At 45.2% G+C, this 24,368-nt stretch overlaps 1 protein-coding gene across 1 annotated transcript in view; it reads right to left on the reverse strand.

Annotated features, from left to right (window-relative positions):
- Window positions 1–314: 314 nt before the first annotated feature.
- Window positions 315–24,368, reverse strand: part of TRIM50 (tripartite motif containing 50) — a 28,393-nt gene continuing 4,339 nt past the window's right edge. Inside the window, exons 3-6 of the mRNA XM_088455142.1 lie at window positions 5,911–6,141; window positions 1,521–1,543; window positions 1,317–1,441; window positions 315–988 (exon numbers count right to left, since the gene is read on the reverse strand). Coding sequence (XP_088311268.1) covers window positions 420–988; window positions 1,317–1,441; window positions 1,521–1,543; window positions 5,911–6,141 — 948 coding nt within the window. The 3' untranslated portion in view covers window positions 315–419. The remainder of the gene's footprint in view (window positions 989–1,316; window positions 1,442–1,520; window positions 1,544–5,910; window positions 6,142–24,368) is intronic.

A 24,368-nucleotide genomic window follows, 5' to 3' on the forward strand; every position in this document is an offset into this window, starting at 1 on the left:
ACAGTCCAAAGCAACCAACTTCATCTAATCACCTTATCAATCAGTTTTACTGTCTAAAGATTATTGTACTGGACCTATGGTTATCCACATACTCCTAAATTATTTACAACTTCTATAGCAAATGATCAAATTGTAATGTGCCAGGCCAGCTTTAGTATACCAAAAACTGGAATATTGAAAATCAATAGTTTCAGACTGAATGAATCAGAGCTTCCACATGAGTGGATATCTATACCAGCTGGAAAAGAGAAACGTATTTTTAATATATGCATACTATAACGCGTTCCCTTAATTAAAGTCAAATTTAACACCTTTAGAAAATGTGGTCTATACAGGATAAATAAAGAGCTGCCTGCTTTGTAAATTACAAATGGGGAAGTAAGTAAAGTAAATTGTTTTGACTTGTTTTTTCAAACCGATCACAGGTTATTGGCTGCCGTTTCCGAAGTGGGCAATATAAGAGGTTGGCGATTGGTTCCCCTTTCTTGCCAACACACGTCTAGAACTGGGTAAAGCTTTCCTTGGAACTCAGCGTGGAACGTATACAAGGGTATCAGTTCCTCTGAGCTGTCTGCATTGTAGAAGGTCAGCTCGCCCTTCTCATAATTAAGGAAAATGCCAATACTCTGTGGGCGGGAATGGATGGGCAGGGAGACGCTGGGAGATGTGAAAGCTTCATAGAAACGTCCTTCTTTAAGCCCAATTAGCCATGCTCCTGCCTCGGGTGCTCGAACCATCTTGCCCTTGCGACTTACTGTGCCCTTGACCACACCAATTCTCCACTTTTGTTTGGTACCAACAACCACTTCCCAGTAATGCTTGCCTGTGGAGAAGCCACGAGTTGCCAGCACACAGCTGCTATTTTCAAAGCCTTCCGGATTGCTGCCACGACGGCTTACAGGTGATCGGCACTGCACCATGGTATCTCCCTTGGACAACTGCAGCAGAGGATGTGCGGTGAGGGGGTCTAGTTTCAAAATCTCTGGCTCTAAAGAAATTAAATAAAAAGGGTAAATTGTTAAAGTACAAAAAGCAGAAAAGAATGACCTACTAGTTCTACCAAAACTACATTAGTTTGGGGCTATGAATGTTTGCAATACCAACAAGCCCGCTGAATGCCTCTTCTGGAAGCCACTGGAAATAAAGGGGAACTTCCAGTAAATGAGAGTAAGGACATACATGTAACTACAGGCAACTAAAGAAACCAGAACTACTGGCGAGCATGGCATGCAGATTTTGGCAGCATGCTGCAGTGCACTGAGTAGTCCCATGGTCACAGGCTAGAGATATGTAGCATGCCATAGAATGTTTCTCACTAGGCAGAATCCGCCGCTGCAGCCTTTTCCAGACTGTGAGCTTGATGTCATCCTGCCGAAATCCAGGCTTGAAGAAGACAGCATTGTAAAATGTGTCGGCAGAGCGTGGTAGCGGTGGCTGACAGCTGAGGGAGAAAGCAGCATTATTTTAATGATTCACCTATCTATTACATTATCTCCATATTGTGATTGTGTGCCTCTTACCTGGAAGTTATACCAGTATAGTTCTGTTAACAGAAACAAATGAAATAATGGTTAAAAACATCTTAAAACAAAGAAAATTGTTGTTCATTTTCATTTAACTAGTGCTGCAGGTGGCTCCTGCTGATGATGATTTTAGCAATCTAGGTAGATTATATATCAAACATTTATGTGCAAAACAACTTCATAATCAGTGAGTTTCGATGTCAATACTAATTGATGACAAGCTTATTCTGCATGTTAACAACTTCACTAGACAAATGCTGTGATACTTCTCATAGCTTCAGGGATGTTGCTACATCCCTGAAGAAGTGCAGCAGAAGGATGAAACGCGTTAGTCTTTGTACATCAACAGCATAGCAGTCTTTGTTTTCTGCCCATATATAGCAATTATATTTCCATGCAATAAATACCCAAGTATAATATAAGAATTACCAAACAGGGGCTTGTTTATTATCTGTGTTTGTTTCAGACTTTATTTGTGGTTGTTTATACACAGTTATTATTTATATAGTTACAGACTCTTTGTCCTCGTTGGCTGGTCTCAAAGATTTATATCTTCGATTGTTGTAACTTGTGTTTATTGTGTGTTTATTATGTGTAAAGGTTTGTGTTTACAATTTCTTGTAAAGGTTTGTTATTTATGACCTGTTTATCGTAACCTTATTTAAATATATACACTTATTTTTTTCATATTGTGCCACATAGTCTCATCTTTATTTAAATTAATTCCTCAATATTATACACTTATATCTGGTTTTCACCTTTTTATCCTAGAATTGTGAGATACAAATATTTCATAATAAGGATTCCAATCGAGGAATGACCTAATCAGTATTGGGATTGGCGCCTGTATGTGAAAGTTCATGACTCTTAACATCAAAAAACAAGACTCAACAAATGTGGCTTTCATGAAAGGACAGCCAGAAGAATGTGCCTTTTACTCCACAACCAAACCCAAAGTATTGCAGCACAGCTTAATGGTGCGTACACACGTAGCGATTTAAATGATCGATTTGAACAATAAAGAAATTGTCCCTACCAACTTACCATCGACCAGCAATGCGCGGCCATGTATGGACGATACTGATATCGTCCATCGGCCTGTCAACTTGCTCGATATCGAGCAGGTTACTATAGGGACCCGCGATCGTTGAACGCGGGTCGCTATAGTCCTCGGTAAGTATGTGGTGTGCTGGGTGATCAATATAGATCATCCAGCACACCAGGGAGGGTGCATGATGATCACCCAGTGATATCGTATCGCTGGGTGATCGAAACGTGTGTATGCACCATTAGTTTGCAGAGTTGCACCTTAATCAAACACAAGAGTTCTGGAACAATATCATCTGGACAGACAAGGCCAATGTGGTCATGAACTTTAGCAAAAGCAAAATACAGTGTGTATCACCACAAAATCCTCATAACAGTTTTAATTTTTGATGATTTAGAGAAATTTGTAGCTAAATGACGTTGCCATCACTGAGTCAGTCGTGAACTCCTTTTTATACCAGAGCATTGTACAGAAATATGTGAGGTTATCTGACAACTGAAGGGAATCGGTATGTAATACCGCCGGCCGCATGGCCGGCAGTTTGATTCCCGGCAGCGTCAGGGCGACAGTGGAATAGATTGTGGCAGCGGCAGCCCAACAGCGTTGGAAATCCTGATCATCCCCAGGTAAGTATGAACTAACCTACCTCCCTAACCCTCCCTTAGGGGTGCCTAGCCCTAATCCCCCCTCTAAGTGCCTAAACCTAACCCCCCCTTCCCCACTGCCTAAACCTAAGTCCTCTGGGGGGTACCTAACTCTAACCTCCCCCCGGGGGTGCCTAACCCTAACTCTCCCTAGCCTAACCCTAACCTCCTGGGGGGGTGCCTAACCCAAAGTCCCCCCCGGGAGCCCTAAACCTAACCCCCCCCGCGGCTGACCACTCGCAGTGCCCGGCATCCCTTCGATCGGGATGCCGGATGCTGGTCTCCCGGCGACGGTCATTTCACCCTCGTCGGAATATGACAGTCGTGAAGCCGGCTTCCCGATTGCATCCCCAACTGAAGACTGTCTGCAATTGCAGCAGGAAAATGATTGCAAGCACACCAATAAATCTACAATTGAATTACTGGTATAGAACAAAATTCAGGTTTAATGTCACCGTCCAGGCCTCAACACCTCTGAGATGCATTTATGACACTTTAGGAGAGCAGTGCATAAACAAAAGTCTTTAACGTTAACCTCAATGAAGTGAAGCCGTTTTATATAGATAGTAAGAAAATGTATCAACTATAATGTAAAAGACTGATACTTACAGTAAGGTGCATAAATATTGGGACATTGACAGAATTTTCATATTTTGGTCTCTGTTCACCACCACAATGGCTTTGAAATGAAACAAACAAGATCTGCTTTAACTGCAGACTTTCAGATTTAATTTGAGGGTAATTACATCCAAATCAGGTGAACGGTGTAGGAATTACAACGGTTTCTATATGTGCCTCCCACTTTTTAAGGGGCCAAAAGTAATGGGACAAACTAAACAATCCTAAATCTAACTTTCACTTTTTAATACTTTGTTGCAAATCCTTTGCAGGCAATCACAGCTTGAAGTCTGGAACGGATAGACATCACCAGACGCTGGGTTTCATCCCTGGTGATGCTCTGCCAGGCCTCTACTGCAAATGTCTTCAGTTCCTGCTTGTTCTTGGGGCATTTTCCCTTCAGTTTTGTCTTCATCAAGTGAAATGCATGCTCAATCGGATTCAGGTCAGGGGATTGACTTGGCCATTGCATAACCTTCCACTTTTTAGCCTTAAAAAACTCTTTGGTTGCTTTTGCAGTATGCTTCGGGTCATTGTCCATCTGCATTGTGAAGCGCCGTCCAATGAGTTCTGAAGCATTTGACTGAATATGAGCATATAATATTGCCCGAAACACTTCAGAATTCATTCTGCTGCTTTTGTCAGCAGTCACGTCATCAATGAATAAAAGGGAACCAGTTCCATTGGCAGCCATACATGCCCACGCCATGACACTACCACCACCATGCTTCACTGATGAGGTGGTAGGTTTTGGATCATGAGCAGTTCTTTTCCTTCTCCATACTCTTCTCTTCCCATCACTCTGGTACAAGTTGATCTTTGTCTCATCTGTCCATAGGATGTTGTTCCAGAACTGTAATGGCTTTTTTAGATGTTGTTTGGCAAACTCTAATCTGATCTTCCTGCTTTTGAGGCTCACCAATGGTTTACATCTTGTGGTGAACCCTCTATATACACTCTTGTGAAGTCTTCTCTTGATTGTTGACTTTGACACATATACATCTACCTCCTGGAGAGTGTTCTTGATTTGCCAACTGTTGTGAAAGAGTTTTTCTTACCAGGGAAATAATTCTTCTGTCATCCACCACATTTATTTTCCGTGGTCTTCCGGGTCTTTTGGTGTTGCTGAGCTCTCCGGTGCGTTCTTTCTTTTTAAGAATGTTCCAAACAGTTGATTTGGCCACACATAATGTTTTTGCTATCTCTCTGATGGGTTTGTTTTGATTTTTCAGCCTAATGATGGCTTGCTTCACTGATAGTGACAGCTCTTTGGATCTCATATTGAGAGTCGACAGCAACTGATTCCAAATGCAAATGTCACACCTAGAATCAACTCCAGACCTTTTACCTGCTTAATTGATAATGAAATAACGAGGGAATAGCCCACACCTGTCCATGAAATAGCTTTTGAGTTGATAGTCCCATTACTTTTGGCCCCTTAAAAAGTGGGAGGCACATATAAAAACCGTTGTAATTCCTACACCGTTCACCTGATTTGGATGTAATTACCCTCAAATTAAATCTGAGTCTGCAGTTAAAGCACATATTGTTTGTTTCATTTCAAAGTCATTGTGGTGGTGAATAGAGGTCAAAATATGAATATTCTGTCAATGTCCCAATATTTATGCACCTGACTGTATATAGAAAACAATTACAGTACTTCATGTTACTGCTGCTCCAAGCTACTAAATACTGGGATGTACTTACTTTTCACCCATGGCTGCTTCATGTTGAATTATTTATTTATATATTTATTTATTTTTAATTTATTGCAGCAGAAAAAAATAGTACAGGTCATACAGAATTATTTCTATTGAATAAATGACAATAAAATGTTTCTAACATATTTGTCACATGAAATTAGATTTCTACAATTTTAGGACTTTGTGAGGACCAGATGATTGTCAATTATGTCCTGAAATGTAAAATCCGATTTTAAATATTACTTAGATAGCTGTATTTTAAGTGTACATTTTTTCTTGTCTTATGGTTAACTGACACATTACCCAGAACATTAAAAACTCTATAATCATGTCATTGCCTCAGTTAGACACTGGAGTGGAGAGAGAAGTCTCACCCGGATGAAGTGCAGATGATTCTCATTTCCTAGGTTCTCTAGCTGTCGCTCTTTTTCTTGCATAGTGCTAAGGATCTCATTTTTCTGCTCTAGTTGAATCTCAATAGTGTTGATGAGTTGTGTTGCTTTCTTGGACACTAATTTCAGGAAGCGAGACTCCTCATCTGCAATGTATCTCTGGAGCTCGCGGAACTCCTTGCAGATTAAGCCTTGAAATACATCTGATTCATTCTGCAAAGCATAAGAGACAACAATTAATCAAAATTGACATATGTGGACATAGGGCCTGATTCAGAGATGCACGCTAATGCGATCGCAGCTGCGGTTTCGTAATCGGCCGCTTGTAAGCCTGACCTGCCTCAAACACTGCACCTCTCCTGACACGCAGAGAGCTCTCCTGGTGTGAAGGAGACCGCAATGGCTAATTTATGCATGCCTGTGAAATGGCATTTAAACAGTCAGACACGCTTGCGTTTTTCTTACCCCCCCATTACCTCCCCCAAATGCTGACAACCTGTCCTCTCACTTTGCGAGTCAATCCTCTGTACGAACGTAATCACAATATAATCGCTGCACGTATGCAGTGCGGCATTCGCATGCGCAATGGCTAACAATGGCTCGATCTGTGAATATCGGCATTGCGTAAATCTCCTAATCAGGCCCAGAGTGCTTTCAGTTCCTTGAACTAGGAAGAATAATCCTGAGACTCAATAATCCAAATGTGTCTGCTCTGTTTGATTCTCCAGTTGTGATAACCAACCAAGGAACTTGAGTCCTTGGTAACTATAAAATATATAATTCCACAGATGAAGATTCTTGGAGGTGCAGTCACTAACATAAAGTGACCATTGTTACTCTCTTCCAAAATATTATGAAAGGTTTGCAGAATCCTTGTTCCATTGCTGTAAGAATATAATATGCATGGGCAAATATGGTTCATTGTCCAAGGATCTGCTTCCATTGTTGCTACTAGCTTCTCTGTGGTCTGAGCGCATACTCTTGTTATAATCACAGGGTAATGTCTGAGATTCCTCATCTGCTGTGTTATGGCAGATAAAGATAATTGGGGGTATATTTTTACTAAAGTGCGGGGTTTTAGAAATGGAAATGTTGCCCATAGCAATTAATCAGATTCTAGCTATTATCTTTTAGACGGTGATAGATAAATGTTAAGTAGAATCTGATTGGTTGCTATGGGCAACATCTCCACTTCTTAAAACCCTCACTTTAGTAAATATACCCCTTAAGCTCTATTTATCAATATTTTTTTGACTAAAATAATGTGAAAACACCCTTTTCACATTATATTAGTTTCACTGAAATGTATTAAAAGGGATTTTTGGAGCAGTTTTCATGAAAAACTACTCCAAGCCCAGTAATTCGCATTTGGGTACTAAGCAGATCACATTCCCTATACTTATAATGGGAAATGTGATCTGCCTGAAATGTACTAAGGGGGAATTGTGAAAAAATATCGGGTGGGAGCCTTATTATAAAAACGCTATCTCAAGATGGCGTTAAGCGGTTCCCCGACTCCTGTTCCGCTCTGACAGGCAGAGCAGAGTTGGGAGCCAGCCCCCTGTGATCAGCTTTGTGGTCTAAATAGACCACGAGCTGATTATTTAAAAAAAAAAAAAAAATTGTAAAAAAAATATGTCAAACACTTACCTGCACCCAGGGGTCTGGTGATTGGTGATCATGAGCTCTCTCCTCTGGTCAGCTGGTCGCCGGGACTCCTGCACTGTGACCCCGATCAGCTGTGCTGTAAACCAGCATCTCAGTTTACAGCACACACCACATGACTGGGGTTACAGTGCAGGAACCTGGCGACCAGCTGACCGGAGGCAGAGAGGTAATTGTCAGCTCAGCTTCGCAATTGCATTCATTAGCATATTTTCGCAGCAGACCTGCATGGGTAATCACAGAGTAGTGATTCAGACCCATTGCCTGAAAGTCTCCTGACATCTTTCTTTACAGGGACAGTGGGTGAGAAAACACCAACCATTTCCTTTGCAAGCTTTTCCAAGACATTTCTCAATAGCATTTATTGAATACTTTCAAGAGCTCTGTGTGTTTCTGGAATACGGGGAGTCCTGGATTCTACAAACAGATTTTCTCTGGGGATCAGTACAAACTCTAGAAGACAAACTGATATCAGGACTTCTTGTATTGTTGAGCCAAAACAGGACAGAAGTTGCCTAATCGGCCTACATGTAATGGCACAGTTGGGCTTCAATAGCCTCAGAATCCCTTGGTCTTTATTATTGGCAGAAACTATGGTTGATAAGTGTCAGCTGTGTGTGATGGAGGTCAGTCCACATGTCAGATAACTTAACCAAGCTTATTGTTTTTTTTAATCGGCTGATAACAGGATGAAGGAAAACATAGGATTAATGCAGGTATGCACATTTCTTGAGAAAGTCTCCATTGCTTAGGATGCGAAACGCGTTGACGCACTCTACTGCCTTACTACCTAAACTGCTCTGGGTTACTGCATGTGATTTGTTTCTATCACTGCCAAAAAACTTGCTTGCAACTTTGGGAGTAGGGGCGTATCTATAATGGGTGCAGGGTGTGCAGGGAACACGGGCCTCTGGGTCCAGGGGGGCCCCAAACCGCACACCCTGCACCCATAATATTACTTACCTCTCCGGAGTCCCACGTCGGTGCAGGGGTCCGGCGCTGTAAAATGGCCGCGGCGGCCATTTTCCCATCGTTTGCGCATTCACAGTACAGGGTAAATGGCCGCCACGTTTTCCCGGTGCCTGTGCATACATTATAGACTCTGGGCACACTCTAGTGCCTAGAGTCTATAACTCCGGCTCTGGCCGCGCACAGCTCAGGCCGCCGGGTGGAGAGGAGGGGGCTCATGTCGGAGACTGCACACGGGTCCCCTCCTTTCTAGAAACGCCCCTGTTTGGGAGGTATTATCCCTAAACATACCTAAAGGTTCAATATCTATTTTTCTTTCACTTCTTGGCTACTAGACCGATTCATTTTCAGTTTACTATTTAAAAAAATGTCAAATTCATGCTGATTTGTATATATGTGGAAGCAATTGACTTATTTCTTTTTGTGCTATATATTAACTATTGCCAGATACATACTTTATTAAGAGATATATAGTTTTTCTGACTGAATCCATAAGCAGGAGTGCTGCTATAACTGCTACTTTTTAAAGTTTTTTTTTGTGCATTGTTGTATAATTTGTATCATATGTGTAATTATTAGTAAAATTGTATATTAACAGTACATGTGAGCCTCAGAGTTTCACTTAACAGGGAGCAGACTCCTTGATTTTCAGTTTACATAGCGCATTGATCTTATGTTTTTTTTCTAGTATGCATATACAACAGGTACAAACAGATCCAGCCAGGAACTTATGGGGTTAAAGCAGGTGGTGTGCATTTTAGGGTATCACACACCTGTATATACATTCATTGGTGGCAGTGGCCCTTTAGCAGTGAGCGGTGGTGACACAGTGGTACCTGTAGGGCCTCCACTATATAATACAGTCTCCGGTACAGCAAGGCGCTCAGAGGCACGTCCGGTTCTAATGGAGGATGGAGAGACAAGATAAATGGAGACGCCGCACATACGCAGCAGAGTTCTTTGGTCGGAGGTCGCGCTGTGAGGTCAACGCACCTCCGTCTCAGGTACGGCGTCCCGGACTCAGCACAAGAAGGGGGGAAAGTGCAGAGCGCACTCCTCTCCTAACAGTTATATCCTTGGTTCCTTTCTTATTTTCTCAAAGGAAATTTTGGGCTAGTTTTGGTAATACTAGATCTTGCTTGGTATATATAGTCCTGTCTCGTTCTGGAACATCTGCCTTGTTGTGCTGCTGTATTCTTTGAACAGATTTTATCCAATTAAGGACAAACTAGAATTTGCCCTCAAATGTAAGTGAACAAATATGATGCTTTCAGGGAGTGCCTTCCACAGCTGTAACACCTTTCAAAAAACCATACTTTTAGCAGCTAGTGTTAGGGAATCTCGGAACTTCCATAGTTCATAGTTCGGAACAGTCCGGTGATAGCTATTGCTGGTCCTAATGCTGTTCCTGCCACAATATGTGCCCTAATAATAATAATAATAATAATAATAATTGACATCTAGTTATGGAATCTTTTAAAGATATGTCATCTTCCTATACACAACATGTATTCCTGGACACCCTGGTTATAGCTGCATCCATTTTTTAATGAGAATCGTAAGTGACAGATTTTTTGTTGATATCTGGATTCCGTGGCTGTTTATATTTTGGCATGTACATATGTGGAAAACTCATTTCTCAGGGGAAATGTACTAAGCCTTGGAGAGTGATAAAGTACCAGTCAATCAGCTCCTAACTGCCATGTCACAGACTGTTTGAAAAAATGTCAGTTAGGAGCTGATTGGTTGGTACTTTATCTCTCTCCACTTTATCACTCTCCAAGGCTTAGTAAATCTGCAATTTAAGGGGTAAATTTACTAAGAATCAAGTCTGGGAGAGTTTGCTTTTTTTTCAACTCGGGTGATTTGGAGCTCCTGAGACTCAAATTTACCAAGAAGTGAGTTTAGCTGAGAGTGAGATGTCCGATGGTGAAGCAGAACGAGATTTCTCCCCCGAGTAGCAGGTTTTGCAGGAGATGACTCACTCGAGATTGCAGTGTTTTCTCTCTGCAAAACTCTCCCGAGCAAGCAGCCAGCACATATCAGGGTACCCCCTATATTTAAAACCAGCACCGGACCCAAAACGGCCAAGCTGTAATGCCACAGCCCATGAGACCCTTTCACCGGGGCTCTGGGGCCAAAAGCATTATCAGCCCAAGCCGCTCAGGCCTAGCCGGGGATCTCAGGGGAAGTGGGGACCCACCCCCAAGAAGGCCCCCCCCCCCCGAAACCCCAGGCTTGGACTGAAGCCCGGGGTTCTTCCCCGCACCCCGTAATAAAGTGAAAAATATAATGAAACTACTGTATTTTACAGTGGGACTACAGGTGCCAGCATGCCTGCCCTTTGGCACTTGTGGAACTACAAGTGCCAGTAGACGGGCAGCACCTGTACACCCACTGTAAAGTCCCGGGGATGCTGCGGTGACCAGCGCCAGGAAATAGGTGAGTGTGCAATTCTTTTTTTCAGAGCCAGTCATTAAGGATTCTACATGGGAGAAGAGGACAGAAACATCTGGTATAGGTGAGTATGTGTGAGTGGGTAGGTGTATGCAATAAACTTTTACTTGTCACGGTGTGTGTGTGTGTTTTGTCATTATTTAACTATTTATTTTACAGTGGAGGTACACTTGTAGCTCCACAAGTGCCAAAGGGCAGGCATGCTGGCACCTGTAGTCCCACTGTAAAATACAATAGTTTAATTAAATTTTTCACTTTATTACCCCCGTACCCAACGCTCCAGGGGTGTGGGGGAAGAGCCCCGGGCTTCAGTCCAAGCCTGGGGTTTCATGGGGGGACCCCTTCTTGGGGGGGTCCCCACTTCTCCTGAGATCCCCGGCTTGGGCTGATAATGCTTTGGTCCTGGAGCCCCGGCGAAAGGGTCTCCGGGCTGTGGCATTACAGCCCGGCCGTTTTGGGTCCGGTGCTGGTTTTAAATATAGGGGGTACCCTACGCAATTTTTCCCCCCTATATTTAAAACCAGGGCTGGCCCTGCAACCTGGTATTGGTTTCTAAATTACGGTGGAACCCTACACATTTTGTTCCCGGTAATTTTAGAAACCAAGACTGGCTGGCAAGTCCGAGGCTGGTTAGGCTTTTGGGGGGGACCCCATGTCATTTTTTTTCTGATATTTAACATTTTTGTATATATTTACTAGGGATGAGCGGGTTCGGATTTCTGAAACGAGGCAAAACGTCATCATCCCGCCTTCCGGATCTCGCGGGTTTTGGATTCTATAAAAGGTCCCCGCGTTGGCGCCATTTCTCACTCCGGCTGTCTACAGTGAAGAGGGAGGGTGGGAGCTAGGGCTGGCTGGGCTGTGTTGTGCTGCTGTTGTCCATAGGAGCTGTGTCCACTCAGTCCATATGGGCTGACTGGGCTGTGTTGTGCTGCTATTGTCCATAGGGGCTGGCTGGGCTGTGTTGTACTGCTGTCATAGGGGCTGGCTGGGCTGTGTTGTGCAGTCAGTTGTCCATAGGGGCTGTGTCCACTCCAAAGTCTATAGGGGCTGGCTGGACTGAGTTGTGCAGTGTCCCATAAAGGATGTAGTCCTAGAGAGGTGCTGTAGTGTTCTCCAGGGGGTGATCTGTGCATCAGGGGTGCTCCCCCAAAGTGCACTCCAAAATTATTATTTTTTTTCTGTGTTTATGAATTGTGTGTGCAGTAGCCGCACGTGCATCAACAAAGTAACGCCAAGCGTGCGCCTGTGTTATAAGTAAAGGGCCGGCTGGCTCGTCTGTTAAAGGGTGGTGTAACCCCCAAAGTGCACTCCAAACAAAATAAAAAATAATTTTCTGTGTTTGTGAATTTTGTGCACTACGGCTGCACGTGCATCAACACAGGAGCAGCGCCAAGCGTGCGCCTGTGTCCCATAAGTAAAGGGCCGGCTGGCTCATTTCTTAAAGGGTGGTGTAACCCACAAAGTGCACTAGTCTCCAACAAAAATAAAAAATAATTTTCTGTGTTTGTGTGCGCCTTAGCCGCACGTATATATCAATATAACATAAATGGAGGACCAAACTTTCTCCGATAAAAATAAAATAGGGAAAGATCAAGAACCACTTCCTCCAAGTGCTGAAGCTGCTGCCACTAGTCATGACATAGACGATAACATGCCATCAACGTCGTCTGCCAAGGCCGATGCCCAATGTCATAGTAGAGGGCATATACAATTTCAAATGACAAAGTTCAGGAAAATGACCTTAAAAAAAACATTTAAATCATCTGAGGAGAAACGTAAACTTGCCAATATGCCATTTACGACACTGAGTGGCAAGGAACGGCTAAGGTCTTTCCCTATGTTCATGACTAGTGGTTCAGCTTCACATGACGATGGAAGCCCTCATCCCGCTAAGTTAAGCTGGCAAAAGTACAGCGAAGAACTGTGCGTTCTAAGATATCACAAATCCCCAAGGAGAGTCCAAGTGTGGTGGCGGTTGCGATGCCTGACCTTCCCAGCACTGGACGGGAAGAGGTGGCTCTTTCCACCATTTGCACGCCCTCTGCAAGTGCTGAAAGGAGCACCCACAGTCCACTTGCTGATATGCAAATTGAAAATGTCACTGTTGAAGTACAACAGGATGAGGATACTGGTGTAGCTGGCGCTGAGGAGGAAGTTGGCGATGAGGATTCTGATGGTGATGTGGTTTGTTTAAATCAGGCTCCGGGGGAGATAGTTGTTGTCTGTGGGATGAAAAAGCCCATCACGGTCATGCCTGGGCAGAAGACCAAACATTCCACCTCTTTGGTCTGGCAATATTTCTATCCAAATCCGGACAACAACTGTCTTGCCATATGTAAAGGTGAAATAAGTAGGGGTAGGGTCATTAACCACCTAGGAACATGGGCCCTCATTCAGAGCCGCTCGTTAGCGGCAGTACGCTCGTTCCGAGCGATGTTTGCACATCTGCGCATGCGTACGGATTTTAGTACGCATGCGCGAACCAGTCAGTGCGGCCGAAAATCGTTGGTACGCAATATAGCGAGGGCCTGCTATTTTGAGTGACAGAATGAGGCGTATGTGGGTGGTAACAGGGGAAGGTGCTTGAAAACGGGGAGTGGAGATCCGAACGCAGGCGTGCTTAAAGGTCAAAACGGGCGTTTTAAGGGAGTGCATAATTAATACAGCAGCGTCATTGACCACGTCACTGGGTTATTTTATAGCCAGAACTGCTCGCAAATTTGTGGTAGCAAAAACCAACCACAAGAATAGCGAGCAGTTCATACGCTGGTCGATGTACTCGATTAATCTAATAAATAGCGGACATGACGTATGGTGCGAGCGGCCAGGGGGCGTTTTTAACAAATAAACGAGCGTATGTTTTGCTCGCTCGTTCAGACTTAGAGGTGTGAACAGACTGCAATGTGCGTACGGATCATTTGAATAGCCACCCCTTGTTTTTGAACGAACGACCGCAAATAGCGAACGGCTCTGAATCAGGCCCATCCTCCCTTATACGTCAAGTGCAGCGCGTTCATAAAAAGTTACTGTCAAGTTCAGAAACTTTGGCTAAGACCGTAAGCAGTCCAGGGACACCTAAATCCCATTGTCCTGTTGTATCCAAGCGCCTGCAAACCACACCGTCAACTCCCTCCTCGTCAATTTCCTCCTTAGTCAGGATCGAAAGTATTCCTGCAGGCCATGTCACTAGCATGACTGACTCTCCTATCCGGGATTCCTCCGGAGGATCCTGCATTGCTACGCCTACTGCTGCCGCTGCTGCTGGGAGTCGTTCATCATCCCAGAGAGGAAGTAGGAACACCACTACTTTTACTAAACAATTGACACTCCAACAGTCCTTAGCGAGGAGGATGAAGTACGACAGCAGTCATCCTGAAGCAAAACATATAACTGAGGCCTTGACTGCCATGTTGGTGTTAGACGTGCGTCCGGTATCCGCCATTAGTGCAGTGGGATTTAGACAATTGATGGAGGTAGTATGTCCCCGGTTCCAAATCCCATCTAGATTCCACTTCACTAGGCAGGCGATACCGAGACTGTACAGAAACGTCCTCAGTGTCCTGAAAAATGCGGTTGTACCCAATGTCCACTTAACCACGGACATGTGGACAAGTGGAATAGGGTAGACTAAGGACTATATGACTGTGACAGCCCACTGGGTAGATGTATCACCTTATGCAGCAACAACAGCAGCGTCACCAGTAGCAGCATCTCAGAAACGCCAGCTCGTTCCAAGGCAGGCTACGCTGTTATCACTGTTTTCAGTAAGAGGCACACCGCCGACAACCTCTTAGAGAAACTGAGGGAAATCATCACCCAGTGGCTTACCCCACTTAGACTCTTCTGGGGATTTGTGATATCTGACAACGCCACCAATATTGTGCGGGCATTACATCTGGGCAAATTCCGCACGTCCCATGTTTTGCTCACACAATAAATTTGGTGGTGCAGAATTTTCTGAAAAGCGACAGGGGCGTGCAGGAGACGCTTTGGGTGGCCCGAAAAATTTGTTAAAGTGTGCATGTCCTGTTTATACAACATAAGGGCGAGTGGGAGGGCCCAAGGACAATTCCATCTTGCGCCTCTTTTTTTTCTTTGCATTATGTACTGTTTGGGGCCTAGTTTTCAAACTGCCATCCTGTCTGCCACTGCAGTGTCACTCCTAGATGGGCCACGTGTTTGTGCCGCCCACTCGTGTCGCTTAGCATAGTCATCCAGCTACCTCGGTGCAACCTTTTGGACATAAAAACACTATTGTGAGGTGTTCAGAATAGACTGGAAATTAGTGGAAATTAAGGTTATTGAGGTTAATCTCATTCTGCATAGGAGCAGAAAAACCCACAAATTCTGTGATTTTAGCTGTTTTTATGCTTTTTTTCAAAAAAATACAGATCCAAAACACAAAACCCAGAACCCAAAACACGGAAGGGTGGTTTTGGCAAAACCAATCCAGATCCAAAACACGAAGAAAGATCCAGATCCAAAACCAAAACACGAAAAGTGGCCGGTGCACACCCCTAATATTCAGGGCCGGATTAACAATGGGGCGGGTGGAGCTACAGCTCCAGGCCTCCCATTGAAAATAGGCCCTCACAGACAGCAGTGCATACAGGAAAAAAAAAAGTTGTTTTTTTTTTTCCTGTCAGTCAGCTCTCTCACCCAATGGCTGCCAAAATCAGCTTAGTGAATTCTGACCTCCCCACCTGTTCCCCTCCACTTGAAGCGGATCGATAGGCCAGGCCAAAGGCCCACTCACCCTCGGACCGATGAAGCCCCGCCCACCTCCGATGCCCCGCCCACCACAGACCCATCGAAGCTCCGCCCCATTATACCGAGGCTCCGCCCCTGAACCGTTCTACTCCACTTGAAGTGGATCGATAGGCCAGGCCAAAGCCCCGCTCACCCTCGGACCGCTGAAGCCAAGCCCACCTCTGATGTCCCGCCCACCACAGACCCGCTGAAGCTCCGCCCCATTATACCGAGGCTACGCCCCTGAACTGTTCTACTCTAAAGGCAGCTCAGCCCAGCATGTCAGGATTTTTACTCAGGTCAGTGTAATGTCTGGCCCCTGTCTATATATGCATGTAAATATATATCTACTACCTATCTATCAATCAAATTAGGTGGGTATAACAGCTTATGTGTATAAGCTCTTATACCCACCTAATCTGTTTATAAATGTGTGTATATATGCACGTACATTTGTGTATATGTATGTATATATATACACACACACGTGTGTGTGTGTTTGTATATGTACTGTATGTATACACACACGCGTATATGTATGTACGTACTTGTGTGTGTATATATACAGTATATAAATATATATATATATGTGTGTGTGTATATATGTATATACACACACACACTTGTGTTTATATACATACATAAACACACATATATATATACAAATGTACGTGCATTTATATATATATATACACACACGTGTGTATATATATATATACACGTACGTGTGTGTGTGTATATATATATATATATATGTGTGTGTGTATATGTATATATACATACACACACACGGTGGTAAATAGGGATGTACAGGAGCTTCAGGCACATTTAAGGGGACTGTGGCAGGTGTGGAATGATATGTAAACATTCATCATGTTGATAGGAGAATGTCAACATGGTCATAATGTTGAAGTTGTCCGTGTCGACATTCATGTAGACAGTGATGGAATGTCGACATATCATCCCTGTTGGCCCAGCGCTCACTGACCTGCTCCTGATGGCTGCAGTGACTCCAGCACGGCTTCCGGGTCCCAGCGGTCATGACCTCTGCGGCTCCAGTCTTCCAGTGAGTATCCCCCCCTAACCCTAATGCCTACCCCTAACTTATAGTACCTTTCCCTAACCTCCTCCCGCGCAGTTTAACTGTAACCTCCCCCTAGTGCCTAACCCTATCCTCCTCCCCCCGTAGCCTAACCCTAACCTTTCCCTAGTGCCTAACCCTATCCTCCTCCCCCCGTAGCCTAACCCTAACCCTCCCCCTAGTGCCTAACCCTAATCTTCCCCTAGTGCCTAACCCCCCCATGTAGCCTAACCCTAACCTTCCCCTAGTGCCTAACCCCCCCATGTAGCCTAACCCTAACCTTCCCCTAGTGCCCAACCCTATCCTCCTCCCCCTTTAGCATAACCGTAACCTTCCCCTAGTGCCTAACCCTATCCTCCTCCCCCCGTAGACTAACCCTAACCTTCCCCTAGTGCCTAAACCTATCCTCTTCCCCCCGTAGCCTAACCCTAACCTTCCCCTAGTGCCTAACCCCCCCCATGTAGCCTAACCCTAACCCTCCCCCTAGTGCCTAACCCCCCCATGTAGCCTAACCCCCCCATGTAGCCTAACCCTAACCTTCCCCTAGTGCCCAACCCTATCCTCCTCCCCCTTTAGCATAACCGTAACCTTCCCCTAGTGCCTAACCCTATCCTCCTCCCCCCGTAGCCTAACCCTAACCTTCCCCTAGTGCCTAACCCTATCCTCCTCCCCCCGTAGCCTAACCCTAACCTTCCCCTAGTGCCTAACCCCCCCATGTAGCCTAACCCTAACCCTCCCCCTAGTGCCTAACCCCCCCATGTAGCTTAACCCTAACCCTCCCCCTAGTGCCTAACCCCCCCATGTAGCCTAACCCTAACCTTCCCCTAGTGCCTAACCCCCCCATGTAGCCTAACCCTATCCTTCCCCTAGTGCCCAACCCTATCCTCCTCCCCCTTTAGCATAACCGTAACCTTCCCCTAGTGCCTAACCCCCCATGTAGCCTAACCCTAATGTCAACATTTTCATGACTGTCAACATATCACACCACACCTGCTTCGGTCCCCTTAAGTGTGCCTCAAGCCCCTGTACCATCACAATTTACATGTATATGTGGGTGTGTATGTGGGTGTGTAATGTATGTACACACCCACATACACATATATATAGCAGTCAAATGGGCGGCACTCTGGATGGCCTGTATAAAACACACTAATACTCAGTTTAAGTTATCAACGCTTCAGAACTTGTATTCATTCTTTTGTCAGGATTACTGAAGGGACGAATACAAGTTCTGAAATGTTGCTAACTTAAATGGATTTTAATGTGTTTTATACAAGCTATCCAGAGTGCCGTCCATTCCACTGCTACATAGTTCCCTCCCTTCACAGGCAGTGGTAATTAGGAGGGCACCAGACGCCATAGCACTATCCTTTGCACAGGAGTGCTGGCCTACACATGCACAGTCAGCGGCATAGCAGGGCTAACTCCAGAGCGCCCTGTGCTGACCTCGTTCCCCTTAAGTGTGTAACGTCATGCCATTGCATAGATGTGTTGAGGCCACCGGCACCTGAAAATGCAGCACTGCCCGGAGTGTCCTGGGAGAACGCTGCACTGGCCACACACCTATGTAAACCAACACCACACCGCACTGGTCATGACCCCACATTACCAGTCACACTGCAACGGCACTTGTCACCTCCCCTGCAGTGACATACAATAGGCTCATCATAAATTTCAGCTCCAGGCCCATGTGGACATTAATCTGGCACTGCTAATATTTACAGGCAGAAACATACATGGATCACAATGATGTGTATGTTTCTGCCAAACTCACAGATCACAGGCAGGTGTATTTATTTCACAAGTTTTTACAGGAGAGTCTTCCGATCTCATGAGAGTTTAGAAACTCTCTGCTTGGTAAATTCCCAAATCCTATCTTCACTAGTGAAAAGGTTCTCTAGTTTTGCCGATGGTGAATTGAAGAGAGTCTGCTAACTCTCCTGTATTTTCCAGTAGTAAAGGAGATCTCTCTTCCGAGTTTGACATTAGTAAATTTGAGAGTGGTAAAAAATGCACAAACTCTCCAGAGTTTACAAACTCTCACCTTAGTAAATTTACCCCTAAGGCCCGTATTCAATTTGAGCTGAGCTGCGATACTTTATCGCCTCCCGGACTTTTCGCCTACTTTGCCTGTTTTGCAGGCGGAAAAGTATCGTGCGCTTGCCCACGCATCGCCGTATTCAATTTGAAAGTAGGCGAAAACGGGACCCGGCAAAACTTAACAAGCGGAAAATACTGTCAGATTTGGGGAAATCAGCCTAACACCCCCCAAAAGATGCTCTGACATGGGGGTTCCCTATGGTACCCCCGATTTGGCTTGCTGAAGGTATTTGGGACCTTATTCAGAGGCGGCCGTACGGTCTACGACCGCACGGCCGCCTCGATGTTTGGACAGTGCGCATGTGCACGAGGGAGCCGGCTCCCTCGTGCGCATGCGTGAGACCCGCTACGACCGACAGCGCTGGTCGTAGCGGGTCTCTTTCCAAAGGGGGCGAGCTGTCGATGTTGATTGACAGCTCGCCCCGTTTGAAAGTCGGGCCGGGGTGGTGGCAGCCCAAACGGAGGCGTTCCCATGGGAACGCCTACCGTTTGGGGGAGGCCCCACTGACATCACTGGTGATGTCAGTGGAGAGCTTCCGGCTCTGACAGAGCCAGAAGCTCTCCGGGGCTTACGACAAGTGAGAACCTACCCTAGGGTCTCGTCGTAAGCCCCGATGGTCGCGATGGTCTCTGACCATCGCGACCATCACCCGAGCGGTCGTTAGAGCTGTGGGTGTAAACCCACAGCCTAACGGCCGCAACAGAGGCGGGCGGTCAGGATGCAAGTGGCCGCCCAGTTTCTGAGCGACCGCTTGCATCCTCCGACCGCCTCTGAATGAGGTCCTTGGTGCTTTTAAACGGGCTCAATAGCTGCTAAATAGCGTTTTTGTATAAGTGGTGCAGAATAGTATTCAGGAGTATTTTTTGCATAAATTGGCTTATCTCAGCAAATTTGGGGTACTTGAAAATGGGGGCCAGCATATTTTAAAGTTGCTAAAGTTAACTTTTAAAAATTGTGAAAAATCCACCTGCCACAAGCACCTGCAATGAAAAAAACACCTGTGACATACTTGGGGACCCCCCAGAGTCAAGTTCGCTAATTTTTAAGTTTGCCCCTCAACATTTTTTTTCACCCCCAAATTCAAAGTGATTTTTTGGGGTGTTCTTAAGTCATTTTAAAAAAAAAATTTGATCCAGTTTACCTTTGGGGGACTGTCTGAAGGCTGCACGGGGGTTCCCGCAATGTTGCACCCCAAAACCCCAATTCTGCACTTTTTTCCACCTGCTATTCATAGGTGAATATTTTTTACCTATTACATTACATTTAAATTGAATACGGCGATACTTTTCCGCCTGGCAAAATGACGTCATTGGCGAAAAGTTTTCGCCCAAAACACGCGAAAACGGCATTGCGCTCCAAATTGAATACGGGCCTAAGTGGCTATTCCAACATTCTGTCTTCCATTATTGGACTAGGGGCCTGATTCAGACCCGCTCGCAAGCGATATGCGCTCGCAAGCGGGTCGATTGTTAGGCAGTGCGTGCACGAGCCCCGGAGCGAGAGCGCAAAAAGCAATCGCTCCGGCGCTCGCATCCAAAAGGGACGGCTGTCGATGTTGATCGACAACTCGCCCTGTTTGGAAGGCGGGGTGGGGGGGGGGGTGGCTGGGCAAACGGAGGCATTCCTACAGGAATGCCTGCCGTTTGTGGACGGCCCTACTGACATCACTTGTGATGGCAGTAGGTTGACTTCCTGCTCTATTAGAGCACGAAGTCCACTGGGGCTTGCGGCAACGAGACCGTACCGCAAGGGTCTCGTCGTAAGCCCGATGGTCTTGACCATTGTGACCATCACCTGGCCGCTCGCATAAGCTGTAGGTGGTAATCCACAGCTATGCGAGCGGCCAAGAGGCCGCAACTAAAAAACAAGCGCCCGCCCTGATTCAGAGCGAGCGCTCGATTTTTGCGAGCGCCTCTGAATCAGGGCCTACATTCTTTGTTCATTTATAACGTTTATTTCACTGCTTTAATTACAAACTCTACTTGTTCAAGGTAGGTCTTCAAAAGTCTCTTAATAGGATATCTGGACATTGACCGATAATGAGAAGAAAACTGAATGTGGAGGTCTGAACTAGCAGAAAGACAACAGCCAGAATAACAGGAGGTAAGGGTGAGCTTGATTTTAAATGCTGGCCCACCATGATGTAACCATCACTGGAGGGTGCCCAAAGAGATAAGTGGCTTACTGGACATGCACCTTACTGACATACCACTTTGTAGCCATTTCAATCTGACACACAGTTACTCAGCAGAGTAGAAAGGCTGTGCCCCCTGCCATAGGTCTATACAGGGTGGAGTCGCACCTATCCATGATTAGTCATATAGCTAAAAGGAAAACAGACTAGAGAGGTAAAGGAGGAGGCTTAATTCATGCACAGCTCAGCTATTTCTTGTCTTAATAGTGGGAAGGGGTGGCGGAAGCACAAGATAAAGAAAATATGCTGGTGATTTCTGTATATACAAGTATGCAATTCAAGAAAGATTTGGGGCCCCATTTACAAAAGTAAATTTAGTAAACAGCGGTAATCTAAGATGGCGAGAGCGATGCGGGCCCCATTGCCGGCAATGGAGACCCGGCGGTGCCTTTCCGGCTTCAACGAAGCCTTCCAAGCACTGCTGGGTCTCCCTCTCATACACATGCGCAGACGGACCGTCGCGCATGGTCCTGGAGCCCCGTCGCTGGCAGCGTTAGGCTGCCGGCAGCCCAGCAGAGGACCTCGTCGAGTACGAGGATTCCGCTGGACTTCGCAGGACCTCGCCGGAGGGATAAGTATTACTAAATACCAGTGGAATTTTCGTTTGTATCACAGTGATACTAAACGAAAATTCCCGCTGGTATTTCCCTTAGTTTGTAAATGGGGCCCTTGGACAGGAAGTTAGTACAGTATGCAAGATTGTCATTTGGGCTAGATGTTGTTTTGTAATAACATAAGTATGGGTCAGAATTTATGGTTTTTGAGAGATTCTCTTATTATTTACAAAGGCTTGAAAAGATCAGCTTGCGTCAGGGATGTGAAATCAGGGGAGGCTCCCTGTCATGCGCCAGAGTTTTAATGTAAAAAGACACGAGTAATTGATCTGCTTCTTCCACTGTCGCCTATCTTCTTGTCTACATCGGAGAGAATGAGTAAGGGAGAAAGAGAGAGTGTGTGTGTGTGTGTGTGTGTTCTGTGTCTAAAGGTGTATGTCTATGTCTGAGGGGGTGTGTCCAGGGGGTGTGTAAAACCATTGTCCCTGTGCCAGAGCTGCCTTATCTGAGACATTTTGAAGGACAAGCCACAAGGACACCTGCTTCAGTGTGCCTGTGCCCAATCACCGTGGGTGGGAGTGCCATTTTCTAAACCATTACAGTACAGTACACAATGAGCTCACACTCTGATCACAAACACAAGGCATTTTTGTACACAACAGGAAATTATGAAATGGAAAGTTTCAACTGATACCATTGCCCATTTAGATCTGCAGCCTATTTTTAGCAAATGATAACCTGGTAATAACAAGTTTCCCAATCTACTTGTCTGCTATGTTATTGGTAACTTAGGGGGCGATTAAATTGAACGCAAATTGAATAACGCCGGGAGCGAGCTCCCAGAGCTATTAAATTCAGTGCGCTATGTGGTCAGAGAATGCCGGTGATTGCGCCTATCGCACCTTAATAATGGTGTTAAGGCGCGTTAACCGGCACTCTCTGACAAAGTGCCGGGCGTGCTTCTGTTAGCGCCGCGCTAAGCAGAAAAACTGCTGCGCACCCGGCACTTTAGTCAAATTTCTCCGCGCATCCCCAGGGGGTTGCGAGAAGAAATCCTTAGCGCGCCCAAACAGCGCGGTGTATTGAATAGCTGCGGGAACTCCCTCCCGCTTCTATTCAACATCGCGTTGAATTGAATTCCCCCCTTAGATATCAATACAGTGGGGAATACAGTGGGGAATAAGTGTCCAAAGGATGAGAATACCCGATTCTTATAGTATTCTTTTTTGTGCTGATTTCAAATATGTTAGTGAAATTTCTCTATCAACCCATATATATGTATGGGAAGCTCCGATGGTGTGATGGTTAGCATCACTGCCTCACAGCACTGAGGTCGTGGGTTTGAGTCTCACTACGGCACTAACTGTGTGGAGTTTGTATATTCTCCTGTGCTTGCGTGGGTTTCCTCCCACACTCCAAAAATATACTGGTAGGTTAATTGGCTCCCAACGAAAATTGGCCAAGTAAAGCATAGAGCTGCGTAATTTGTGTGCACTATATAAATAATTGGCAATAAATAAATATACGCTCAAGTACGCTCTTGAGCCTACTTTAAGCCTTGGAGAGATAAAGTACCAACCAATCAGCTCCTATCTGACACTTTACAGGCTGTGTTTGAAAAATTACAGGAGCTGATTGGTTTATCTCCATCCACCTTATGTCTCTCCAAGGCTTGGCACACAGAACCCTTAAGCTGGGTATATATTGGCCTATCAATTGATCGGTCAATATATCTGCTGCACGTCGGCCAGTGAGTACAGACGATATGTCTGTGAACGACGTCTTTCACAGAGATATCGCAGCACAGCCGATGGACAGATATGTCTGCAGATCAGCTGTTCGCCCGTACACACACAGCGGCAGCCGCGGGGAGGGAGGCGGCCCCGCTCCCGACCCACCTCCCGGTCTACGCCTGGTCATCCGGTTGGGCATACCAACCAGGATTTGTTCAAAACCGTTAAAGATATTTTCTCATCTGCCGTGCAGTACAGCAGATAAGCAGATGCGAGGACCGATGCACAAGAGCGCGCAAAAGTGTGTACACACTAGACAATGTGGACGATGTGTCGTTCCAATTCAGCTCAAACTGACAAATCGTCCAATATACCGTCTAGTGTGTACCCAGCTCTAGCCTGATAGGAAAAATCTAATTGCTTATTGGGATTCAGCATAAAAAATTATACCAGGAGCACCCATCAGAACCCTTGGAACAAAATTGCTGCTGACCACACAAATACAATAGAATAGCATAAACGTGAAACAAACATTACAAACTCTCTGCTATTGTAACCTTTGTGAGCATGAGCACAATAAGAAACACCCCTTTACCTACTCACATTATTCAAATTCATATTGCTTTTTATATATTGTTCTACAGTAATATATTGGAGAAGAAACTTGTTGATAAATAATTGTACAAGTTTTTAGAAATAATTTTTTTGTATATGTGTCATAAATGTGTCACTTTTACAATTTACACTAAATGTATCTGTGTAACTATTGTACTGTTGTTATGTTTACAATTATTGTGCTTCAATAAAATTAAATAAAAAAGAATCATCCCTTTATTCTTTCAAGCGAATGGAAAAGTTGGGGTTACTTTATATCTCAACAATGTTGCATTTATTGTAACATACTTGAAATTGTATTATTTAAAGACATGGATGA

The sequence above is a fragment of the Taudactylus pleione genome, unplaced genomic scaffold, assembly GCF_031769625.1.
Source record: "Taudactylus pleione unplaced genomic scaffold, aTauple2 ptg000040l, whole genome shotgun sequence".
In the NCBI taxonomy this organism is placed as follows: Eukaryota; Metazoa; Chordata; class Amphibia; order Anura; family Myobatrachidae; genus Taudactylus; species Taudactylus pleione.